The 12,400-nt window shown below is 35.3% G+C and overlaps 1 protein-coding gene across 4 annotated transcripts in view; it reads right to left on the bottom strand.

Annotated features, from left to right (window-relative positions):
• ubap2a (ubiquitin associated protein 2a) overlaps positions 1-12,263 on the bottom strand; it is a 36,796-nt gene extending 24,533 nt beyond the window's left edge. For all 4 annotated transcript variants that reach the window (XM_056445996.1, XM_056445995.1, XM_056445994.1 and 1 more), the window contains exons 1-2: positions 12,176-12,263; positions 2,974-3,111 (exon numbers count right to left, since the gene is read on the bottom strand). In XM_056445996.1, coding sequence (XP_056301971.1) covers positions 2,974-3,069 — 96 coding nt within the window. In that variant the 5' untranslated portion in view covers positions 3,070-3,111; positions 12,176-12,263. The remainder of the gene's footprint in view (positions 1-2,973; positions 3,112-12,175) is intronic.
• Between the last annotated feature and the right edge of the window lie 137 nt (positions 12,264-12,400).

Below are 12,400 nucleotides of genomic sequence, written 5' to 3' on the forward strand. Positions count from 1 at the left end.
AGCACATTAATGTAATCGCAAATGTGATATTGATTTTATACAACAGAGCTGGAGCAAAACATGTGCTTCGAATGCTTTGTACACACTGTGGTGTTTTGTTCCTGGACTAATCGTTTATAACTCAGTGGGTCGGGATATGTTTCAATGATCCATTCATAAAGACACTGTGTCTTGGTGTTAAGCAGGATTTATACTTTCGCCTGGCTCTGCTGTGCAATCGCCTGCTGACTGCATGCACACAGCCACAAGATGCCGAGGCTTTCATACTTGATGCACTCACAATTGTACTATTATATGTAACAACTCAGAGTAATTGTCATGACAAAACAGTGGTGAAGCTGTTGTTTTCATGTGGAGTTGCTGAATGAATGCATTTAATCATTTATCAAATGAATAGGTTGTAAGGACATTTGGAGCGCACTGGTGAAAATTTGGGGTAGCACAATCACCTCACAGCAAGAAGGTCGCTGGTTCTAGCCCAGCTGGGTCAGTTGGCATTTCTGTGTGGAGTTTGCATGTTCTCCCTGTGTTCGTGTGGGTTTCCTCCGGGTGCTCAGTTTTCCCCCACAGTCCAAAGACATGGTATGGGTGAATAGGTATAGGTGCATAGGCTAAATTGTCTGTAGTGTATGTGTGTGAATGAGTGTGTATGGATGTTTCCCAGTGATGGGTTGCTGGTGGAAGGGCATCTGCTGCGTAAAACATATGCTAGATAAGTTGGTGGTTCATTCCGCTGTGGCGACCCCAGATTAATAAAGGGACTAAGCCAAAAAAAAATGAATGAATGGTGAAAATTTGAGCTTTTGGTATACTTGTGGTTAATTTAGGCTGCATTCTATACATCCAAACTCACTACATATATATAAATATAACAGTTTATTAAGATAGACTTAGACAACCTGTGCACAAAATATACATTTCGTTTCTCCTCAAAGCTGTTAAAAGCTTGTCACTCAGATTGGCCAGACTCAGCTCAAAGTCTCGAACCTTCGCATGCGGAGTCATATGAGATGCTTCAAAAAGTGCTGTGTATACCATCAGCTAAAATAGGGGATGCACGCACTCAAAGTGAACTTCCTCCAATACTGTGTTGACATCATATTTCTTGTCTCCAAACAATCAAACTTGCAAAAGCATCAAGTATAAACAAAGACTGTAGAATACACAAGATGTGTCACTTGCATTGTTTTGAATGGGGAAAAGTGTAACAGTCAATATGGCGAATGAAGCCCAGCCTACTAGTACAGGAGCCGTCGCTATTGTTATGGACTGACGTTTCTCCAGGGGAAAAGCTCGGACCAGATGCGTGTTTTTACGACAGTTTGGTGGTCAACAAAAACTCTAGAATCTCAGCAAATACTTGATTCACAGACATTAGAACTATATCCACATAAAGCTTAAAATCTCTATGTTTAAATGAACCAAGTGCACTTGAAAACAACAGTTTTTTGGTTTTGTAATCTGTATAAAACGAACATAAGATACAGTCTGTCCTGTCAAACGCACATCACATGAAAGCAGCAACTACTCAAACACCTACAAACTTGTAAACAAAGAGTCGCTGTCATTTCTGGAGGAGATTCACCATCAAGAACAAGTTGTGGATTACTTCAGAAGAGCAGTGCGATCTGACGAAGTATCATCCAGAGGATGATAATATGTAGAACGGCCATAAATGAGGTTGGTGTCGTGATCTCGTTCCTTTCGAGTGCGCATGCGCATTAGCTTTGGCAACCTGAAAATATGTTGATTTTGTTTAATTCGGACATTTAGAAACTAAACTTAAGAGACAGTTGTTGCTTTATTGGTAATTTCAAATATGTAATCTAATCGTAAGCTTAGCAAAGTTTTGGAGATTTTGATGTTTTCCCATTTAAACAGAATGCCCGAGCACACTACCCGAGAGACATTTCAAAGATGGCCACTAAGTAAAATGACTTGCCTTAAAGGGACTTTGGTATAAATCAGCCTTCAGATGTCTTGACCTGAAGCAGCACTGTGCAGACCGATAGTTGTATGACATTAAAGTACAACAAGGGCAGTTTAAAAGCATGTGGAATTGTTTGCAATCTAATCTTTTCTGGTCACTATGATGTCATATACACGATTAGTCTGTGCAAAAACATTTAAAGTCAAGCACACTAACATGTTTTATTTCTAAATTAATCTGTATTTTTGAACCAACCATTTGAATTAACGAATTTTTTGTAATAATTTTTTCCCAGCTTATCACCTTTAATAAACAGGATGGTGGAGATTACAGACAGGAATGCGTGTGAATTTCATGCATCTCCCAGAGTAGAATTTCCTACAAGCAAACTGCGCAGTATATACAGTAAACAGCCTTCTACCTTCATAAACAGCATGTGACATTATGCAACAAGAAACATGTCAAACAGCACTACTTTTTTAACAAGACATCATGACTTTACAGATGGACTAGAGTCATCTCCGAAATTAAAATGTGAAATATCAAGTCTAAAACCTTAACGGTTATAAAAACAAATATGGTACAAACAAAGCATTGCAATTATTTTGTCATAAAAACAAATAGTGACTAATCTACTGACTAATCAATTTGTGGAGATGACTAATCTTTCTTGGAGTTTTCTATTCACATGCCTTGTTATTTCAGTATGTTTTAATTAAAAGACAGGCAGCATCTTCCCTCTTACAAAGTTCATGCCTTCTTAAAGCAAAACACATGTCTTGCTGGGTTTTTTCGAGCCTCCCATCATGTATAGAAGTTTGGCTTAGCACCACATCATACTGTTTCCCATTGTGCTCTGTTAAGCTGTTATTTAATGCAAGAGTGTCTTATGTAAACGCAGCCTGCGGAAATTAGGAGGTCAAGTCTAACATACTGCATCCCATACAATATCCAGAAGAGTACGGTCATGAAGGAGAAACAGTAGAAGCATTACGTTTTTCTCCTAACTTAGCATACATTTCCATATGATGTTGTTTACTCACCTGAAGCTGTTTCTGTGGTTGTGTGGTCTGTGTGGTAGTGGGCAGCGCTTTGTCCCGAGTGCCCCGGGCTCGTTCGACGCCCACCGAGCTCATCATATACAGTATATACAAAACAATGTATGTACAAAACAGAAAAATCTGGAAGAAAAAAAACAAGGGCAGAAAAAAACAGGAAGCCGTTATTATTCGGAAAACACTTCCATGTTCTAGTTTCTAATCCAACTATTTTGGAGACATCAGATGAGGATTTGTTCTAGCAAGCAAGCAGACGTTTTCTGCAGATCTTCTCTACAGTGTACCGCGCAGCGTCAGGCAAACACACAGAGGCCGTATCGGATTTCCTTTCTCCTAAACCCAGTTGGGCAAGATTGAGCAATACTCTGACCGCCAGAAACCCTTGTAGAAGAAAAAAAAACAAAACAATCGAGCTGATCCCAGCCCTGCTGAAATGAAGACCATGCTACGAGACCACACTGGTGTCCGTTAACACTTCACAACTACTCTGTAGTGTCCTTCTGCACAAAGATCTCACCGTATCGCCATTCCTCACGCATACAAAATGACAACTCATTCCACTGGGATAAAAACATGAAGGAATCTAGATTCCTTAACATAAGCAAACCTACTGAAGGACGTGTTGATCAACAAAACATCTGATATAAACATCTCTGTTATATCTATTTTCTTACGATGCTAGATTGTTAGTCCTGCTGGTGAGTGGTATTTTATTAACCATGAAAAGCATTTACATAACTTATGTTGAAATCAGAAAATATGGACAGTTAATCCCTCAAATGAAAACTCTGTAATCAATGTTTGATTGTTCCAAAACAGTCCTGATTTTCTTTTGAGTGAAGACATATAAGCTGTCCAGTTGGGAAGGAAAACGCCTATATTTCATGTTCTGAATTTTAGGTACATGTCATTAAGTCAAGGTGTCTTGTTCTGTTTAAATACGATGCTCAGCATATACGAGTACAACCCATACAAATCTTTCTTTTAAATTCATATTTTTAATAGGAAGCTTTGTAATATTATATCTGCACATATTCATTCAATTAGTCAGTACTGAAGCCAAATCTGGAGCATATTAAGAAAAGCAAAATAAAGTAAAAATGTGGTAGAAATTTTGTAGGTTGTAATTTTTTATGCAACATTTTGCTTGAATATATTTGTATTATATTTCAATTTCTAAATATGTTTGGTGACTAAAATATTTTAATAAATATATTTGTTTAATAAATCTGTTTTGTTTAGATGCACCAAAATACATATATTCACTGAGAAATGGCTAAAAATATTAGTTTTTAAAATAGGCTGTACTTAATTATGCGGAGTACTGTACAATCAAATACTGATTGTACAGTGTACACTACAATCAAATATAAGGATTGTTTTCTTTTACTGGTCAATTAATATTTGATCCTGCTGAATCAAGCTGAATTAACAATCTAGCATCGTAAGAAAAGGGTGCCGTCTGAAATTTCCCTAAAAAATTTTCATTTTTCTCAACCTCCTTTGTTTATGTTGAATTATTTTACTTTATACACCAAGAAAAAGACTTATTCTTTGCCTTATAAATGATTTTACTGAACATACACAGAGGAGCCAGATGAAATACTAATTTTAGAGGAAAATTTCAGACGGCATTTAGGGGTTTTTGCATCTAAACTCTTCATTTGTTGTTTTTGAGTAGGCACAGGACGATAACCGGTTTCAAGGTTTACCGTGGTTTGGAAAAGTCAAGGTTTTAAAACTGCAACGGCATACACAAGTAGTTTTTTAACACATTTTTTTATAAATTTTTAGGGAAACAGTATCTCCAGCAGAAAATGACCCTCCACATAAAAAGCTACTGGTGCCTTTTTAAGTTGTAAATAAATCTGTGTTTTTGAAACTAATGAGGAACCTAGAAGTCAATGATTTATTTTAACTATTTAAACCGGGGGAGCCTAAAATTTTCTTATGAAGCCAAAAAAAAAAACAAACCAAACTTGATTGAGGTCGAAGGAAAATATTAGCAATGGGTAATTTCCTAATTTATTTAATAATGTTTAACAATGACTAGAAAACATTGCTTTAAGTATTTTTATTGCCTTGATTTGCCACTGATGTCTTCTGCATAATTCTCTATCCGTCGACTGACAGTATTTACATTTTAAAATAAAGTAAGTTTTATTTACAACATTTAATTGAAACATTTCATTTCAGTTTGCTCTAAATAAAAGCAATAAAATAAACAAAAAAGGTTACGTCAAATTAGAAATGATGATCTCTGTGTTAAAGGCATTCGCCCCAGCCCTCTCCATCATTCTCCTCTCAGATAGGACAGTGGGCCAAATCAAATGTAACAATGGGCCAACATTGGGCATCTCTGATTTAGTTTGACATGTTTACTGTTAATTACTTTAACTACTTATTTGAAATGTTTTTTAAAATGAAATATAATTGAGAAAAATAGTGGAAAAGTTGCTTTTTACACAGACATTTAAAAAAATAAATAACAAAAAAATACTGTGAAACCGTGATATTTTATACAAACATTATAATTCCATCAAAATCCTATACCGACCTATGCCTATAGGACCATGTAGTATTTACAAAGAAGGTTAATGTAATGGATATGTCAAAAACCAATGATGTTTCATATTTCCCCATTGATACCACCACTGCAAAAACTATTAGACTAACTAAAAGTTCAAGTATTATTAACAGAATCTAAAAGCGAAAAGACAGAAGAAGTTCTTATTGGCAAACCACTGCACACACAAGATTGAACGTAAATAACGAAAATAAAGGAAAATATAGTCTGTTTATCTCACACTGCTTCAAAAAACTTGGGAATATAGGGTATTACATAAGGTAACATTTAGAATACAATATAGAGTAACATAGTATGGCTGCAGGATATTGGAAAACTCTGACATTGCAATATTTTGGTTTTCTGCGATATATATTGCAATATGAATACAGTTTCAATAGCTTAAATAGCTATTTAGGTACAGGAATTGAATAATCAAATATAAAATAGCACTGCATGGTCTTCATTGTACAAATAATTCAATCAAATATTTTTTTTTAAACTTGCAAGCGGTACAATTCCTTGTACTTGAATGCCATAAGCGTTCTTGATCTAGTCACACAGTCACAGGACTTAAAAACACATGGAAATGATCAACTTTTGCTCCATTATTTATGGAAAAATGACTCCACAAATCTCATGTTCTGAACTGCGGCTTCTGGTCAACTGTAATCCCAATTCAACATTGCAGATCCTGCGATGTGACTATTGCTAATGCACATATTGCGATATCAATGCTAAAATGATACATTGTGCAGCACTATTCACCTTATTCTCCGCGTACGAGTGGGCGCAGCCATTTGAATCATTTTGGCTCGAAACTTCCGCTCTCATTCACTTCCATTCATTTTCAAACGTTAAAAACAGCTCGTTTTGCTGCTTGATGTTGCAAACTGATATTTTCTTATTATATTATTTTACTTTGTCTGTATTGTGATGCAAACACTTGTTTGTAGACCAAGTAGTTTGACAGTTTTTTGCCGTTTATTATTCCTAGTCATTTATCCCATAGGCAACTGAATCGGAAGTTCTAAAACAAATCGCAAAAACGCGCACACTTCCGCATTGAGGAATAAGGTCAATAACATAGGGTTGTGTAATATGGGGTAACATGGGGTTATGTATGATATAGGGCAACATAGGGTTGCACTTGTGCTACGACCAATATGCTAAAAAGTGCTTTATGTTTTCAACAATTAGATCAGGGATGGTAAAAGTGAATATGTCCAATATGACCGTCTTAAAATGGGTGGGTCTTGTCCCACCCACATACAATGGTTCCAACACTCATGAATTTAATTACACTTATTTAGTTATTATGAGATGATTACTGCTATTTTAAGAGGCACAAATACTACCGTAATATACTTTTAATGTGAATTTAAAAGGGCGGAGGGTTATTATTTCAGTACATTGTCTTTATTTATGTTTAATATAAAGTAAATAAAGTAAAAAGCACTCAACGTCTAAAAACTTCTGCTTTTGTGTAGAAAGGAAACAAATCAAATGGTTTTGTTAAGATTTTTGGGTGAGCCGTTTCTTAAAAAAAAAAGAAGAAAAAAATATTAGATGACTTGCATATCAAATCCTCCTCTTTTAACACTACAACAGATCAGATTCATCAGTTCCAAGAAACTAAGAGCAAAAGTCAGTGCTCGCACAGAAAACGAGTCGACACACATAACATCTGTGATGGATACAGTGGGCTTTTCTTGGCTGTTAGAAGAGATCTTATTGTGTAAGTTTAACCCAACCCTTCCTCACAGCAAAACGCCCAACAAGAGCGTTCCAGCTAGATTCTGATGTATGGAGATCATCATCTGGCACAAAAATTCCCAGCTTGCTATATAGATCATAAAGATCTTACTTGAGCGAGTCAGGCTGTGCAAATGCTGCTGGTCGCAAATGATTTAATGATGACTGTTTGCAAAACAGCCCACAAAAGTAATTCCACCAGCTGACAATGGTCTCATGTGGGGATCCTTACATCTGAGATCCTTACAAAACAGAAAAAAAAGCTTCTCTTGGTCAGCAGACCACCCATAGTGTCCTTGAATTTAAAGATAGTGTGTATAAAGCACATTAAGAGACGAAAACTGAGAAACAGGCCAAAACCTTCACTCAAAAAAGTGAAGATTAAATGAATAATAAAAGCTACAACAAATAAAACATACCAGTTCAATAGAGTAAAGGATAATAGAAATAAAATTGAGCAAGAGCTGTCAAAAATTATGAAATTTGAATATTTAGCCAATCTCTTTTTTTAGAAAAAAAGCCACATTTTAATGCAAAAACCATACATTCAAGTTTGTGGAGTCAAGAGGTGCCCGCAGATAAATGATCCTAAAATTAGAAAGTGGAATAAAGAAATGGTGTACATATATCAATGGAAAAAATGTGTTTAAAGATATCTGGAGACCTTTTAGTAACTTCCTAAAGTACAATGAAAATGTTGGCAGTCTGCTACAACAAGAACAAGCTCTGAGTGAGTAGGGTAGTATCATGGTCTAAACATAGACTTAGGAAACACTCTTTACCTGATTTAAACATGCCACCCCCCATTTTTGTTGTTGTTCTTCTTGTTTTTGTTTTTTTAGGGAACAGGTTGATGGGAGGGAGAATAGGGTGTAAAATGTTTGCTGTGTCTACATGATGGTTATTCTATAACTGTGTAATCTGTTGTGATCTGCAAACTGAAAAAAAAAAAAAATATTGTACAAAGTGTTTATATAAAAAATCTATAGAGGTGCTCGCGGATTGTTTTAGCACTGTTTGAGTGCATCATTATTTCGAAAAATGGCCTGAAAAAGAAAATCTTGTTTTCACCTCACACAAAGAAATCCGTTGGCCATTTCTTTTGCTCCTGGAGTGTCATCGGTAAAATTATTGACAAAACCAATGTCGTTTTGCAGTTTGCCATTTTGCATTCATGTAGTGTTACCAAGCGGCAACCTCCCGCTCCCCCTCGGGAAGTAAATACGGAAGTAACTGAAACTGCAATTTATCAAAATTCCGCTAGTCCTGGCTCCATAATAGAGCAAATTGCAATTGAGCCCACTGTTAGAATGGCCAACTTTACAACAGAAAAAAAAAGGTGTTTACAGCCTGGTACAAAGAAAGATTTTGGTTCGTATAGCTATTATTACCCTCTATGACAACTGTGAGGGGGGTGAATTTTTTTATAACTCATCCGTTTCCTTTATATTAGGTTATATTAAGTTTGCATAATTAAGGCCGTGGCCACTTCAGTGACAGCTAGGTCTCGCTGGTCGCAGTCACTTCACCTCAGCTGAATCCGGCAGATTAGCCACTGATCTCGGCATATTCATCGTATTTTTGTTTTGTTTTATGTGGCTTTACACAGTCAGCTGCCTTTTGGACTTATTTCTTACAATTATCAGATGATATGTGATGCTGTGTGCATTTAATTGTGCTCACAAACCATTCACGTGGCCTCCATTTCCCATGTGAGTAAAGTTATATACCTTTACACCATTTCTATAAATGTATTTGTTTTATTTAAGATCATTTATCATTTATATTTTTCTTTAGACCCGTAAAGCACTCCAGAATCTGACAGATTGATTAGCTGTAGGCCCTAGAACAGTCATCTGAAGCGTTATCATACAGTGTTATGCTGGATTTCATCAATAGTCTTGCATTTACTAACACACACTATATTTGAAGTGTTTGGAAGTATATAAGATACAGGACAGAAGATAAACACAAATAAATATCCCAATATATGCACAAACACATCATTTGCATTCATAAAATCCCAATGCATCATCAGAAGCCACTGGAAGCCAACAGTGTTTTGCCTATATGTTTTAACTATAAAACCTCATGTAGTTTGTAAATGGTTATGAAAATACTCACCAATCTCAAATATCTACAAAAACAAAAAATGGTTAGTAAACAACTTGGTTTTACCTTAATATACACACACACACACACACACAATATATATATATATATATATATATATATATATATATATATATATATATATATATATATATATATATATATATATATATATATATATATATATATATATATATATATATATATATATATATAGACCTCAATATATCATCAGAAGCCACTGGTAACAATTGTGTTTTGCCTATATATGTTTTTTTTTTTTAATTTAAAACATCAAGTAGCTATTCTTTTAGATCAAGCAAGCATATGACCAATCTCAAATAACTACAAAAACAAAGAATGTTTGTTAAATGACTGATCCTTCACTAAAATTAACAATATGGTTTTACCTTTAATAAACATGCTCCACATTTATGTGTGAGTTAGCTGTTGCACAATAACATATGCAAGGGTGTAAACTCACATATAAGCTGATTATTTAAGACATACACAAATTATAAAAATAAATGTTTAATTATACACACAAACCATTTTCTTTCAGAAGACCTCAAGGTATCATCAGAAACAACTCTATTCATTGTGTTTTGCCTATATAGATTTTTTGTAAACTAACAATGCTGTGAAGTGTAAACTATTATTTAAAACAGTCAAAATATGGTCAGCCATTTGGTAGAGCAGGCAGTTAAAGGGTTAAAATTGGGACACCATTTGAATTTAGCATATATTTAATAACAAAAATCTCATTTAGACTTTCAACCATACTGAAAGCACTAAACTAAGCATACACAGGAAAGAAAGTTATTTAAGTTTAAAAACACTTCTGTTAAAGGAATAATTGTCCTAAAATTATATTTGCAATTTAATTGGAGACTTAAAAAAAAATCAACGGCCTCAACCACCAGCACTTTGGGAGTCAAAAAACCTGCAGAGAATACCGTACATGATTATTCAAAGATGTTATGGACTTTTCATCAGTAAAGTCGGTTCTGTAATCAATAGTAAATCTCCAGAACCTGCTTTCATATGAACCAGAAATGTACTATTAAACTAGTTGTGGTTCACTGACATGTACAGTCTGATTATTAATTGTGTTTTGCTATATGTGATTTTTACTCTAAAACCTCAAGTAGCTATTAAATGTTCATGAACATACTCGCCAATCTCAAATATCAACAAAAACAAAAAATGGTTGGTAAATCCTTCACTAAAAAAACAACAACTTGGTTTTACCTGTAATAAACATGCGCCACATTTACATGCGAGTTTGCTGTCACACAATAACATATGCAAGGTTATAAACTCACATAAGAGCTGATTATATGAGAGCTATACAATAAATAACATGTTCAATTATATGCACAAACCAATCATTTGCTTTCAGAAGACCACCACGAATCATCAGAAGCCACTGGTATTAATTATTTTGCCTATATATGTTTTTACTCTAAAACATCAAGTAGCTATTAAATGGTCATAAACATACTCGCAAATCTCAAATATATACAAAAACAAAAAAAGTTTGACAAACGACTGATCCTTCACTAAAAAAAACAACAACTTGGTTTTACCTGTCATAAACATGCTCCACATTTATATGCGTGTTTGCTGTCGCACAATAACATATGCAAGGTTATAAACTCACATAAGAGCTGATTATATGAGAGCTATACAATAAATAAATGTTCAATTATATGCACAAAGCAATCATTTGCTTTCAGAAGACCACCATGTATCATCAGAAGCCACTGGTATTAATTGTGTTTTGCCAATACATGTTTTTTTTTTTAACTCTGAAATATCAAATAGCAATTAAATGGTCAAGTAAGCATATGACCAATCTCAAATAACTACAGAAACAAAAAAGGTCTAATTTTTGACTGGTCCTTCACTAAAATAAACAATCCAGTTCGTCTTTTCCCCTGTTCGAAGCGCAATGAAATCAAATCACGAAGGTAAACAACTGCCAAAAAATATGCGAGATATTTATACGTTCATTAAACAAAACGTGAGGGCTCAATCAAATACACATCATATACCCACAACCAAAACACATGCCCAAACAACTCTGTCTGCCATCTGAGTAATTATAAACACGACCTATACGCTTAAAAACAAACCGGGTTCATAATCATAACAACGCTACGTGACGTGATGTCTCAAACAAAGAGAATTTAGATCAAGAAGCGAAGTCAGCATCCCTACTTTATCTTTATAGATCCGTCAAGGATGTTCGGACACATTCAAGCTACACAAAGATGATCTCGGACCTTATAAATGTGTAAAATCAGAGTTGCTAAAGAGCATGAGCGCAGAGACTCTCGGCTCTCCTTTGTCCATGATCTCTAATGTCATTTCCTCTCACCAATTGTTGTAGCTTAGCTGGCTAACTCGCGACCGCCCGGCGTCCTTGTTCATAACATTTAAACCCTAAAGAGTATTCAAACACCAAGATGTACATCAATGTGTTGTTTTAATGCGAGAAAACCCGGTTTGACGAGGATGCGGGTTTGTTGTGAACGGATATTTGAGGAAAAACGGTCTCACACAGAGCTAAAGCCGAATAAGCTAAACTGAAGAGGCAAAACAAAGCCATTTAAAGACAACATAACCTCGAAAAACATTTAGCGGCAAATCAAAACAGATGAGCGACAGAGAAAATGACACATTAACTACACAACACATGTTGTGGAACCACTAGAAATAGTCTGAAATAGAGATTTGTTTTTTTATTACCTGCTAACACGCTTCACTCAGCCAGCAGCAGACTCCGTCACGTGACCGTCACCGCGCTTCTCTCCATGCAGATCCCGCAGGCGCGCTCCCGCACCAGCAGGCACATTAACAAGTGCGCGCACACGTACACCAGGAGCAATACAAATAACTCAATATGTAATTATCCGTAGTAAATCACGACTACGACTGTCTTAATGTACTCTGTATTTTCACTGCGCGTTTTAT

The sequence above is a fragment of the Danio aesculapii genome, chromosome 21, assembly GCF_903798145.1.
Source record: "Danio aesculapii chromosome 21, fDanAes4.1, whole genome shotgun sequence".
Classification (NCBI taxonomy): domain Eukaryota; kingdom Metazoa; phylum Chordata; class Actinopteri; order Cypriniformes; family Danionidae; genus Danio; species Danio aesculapii.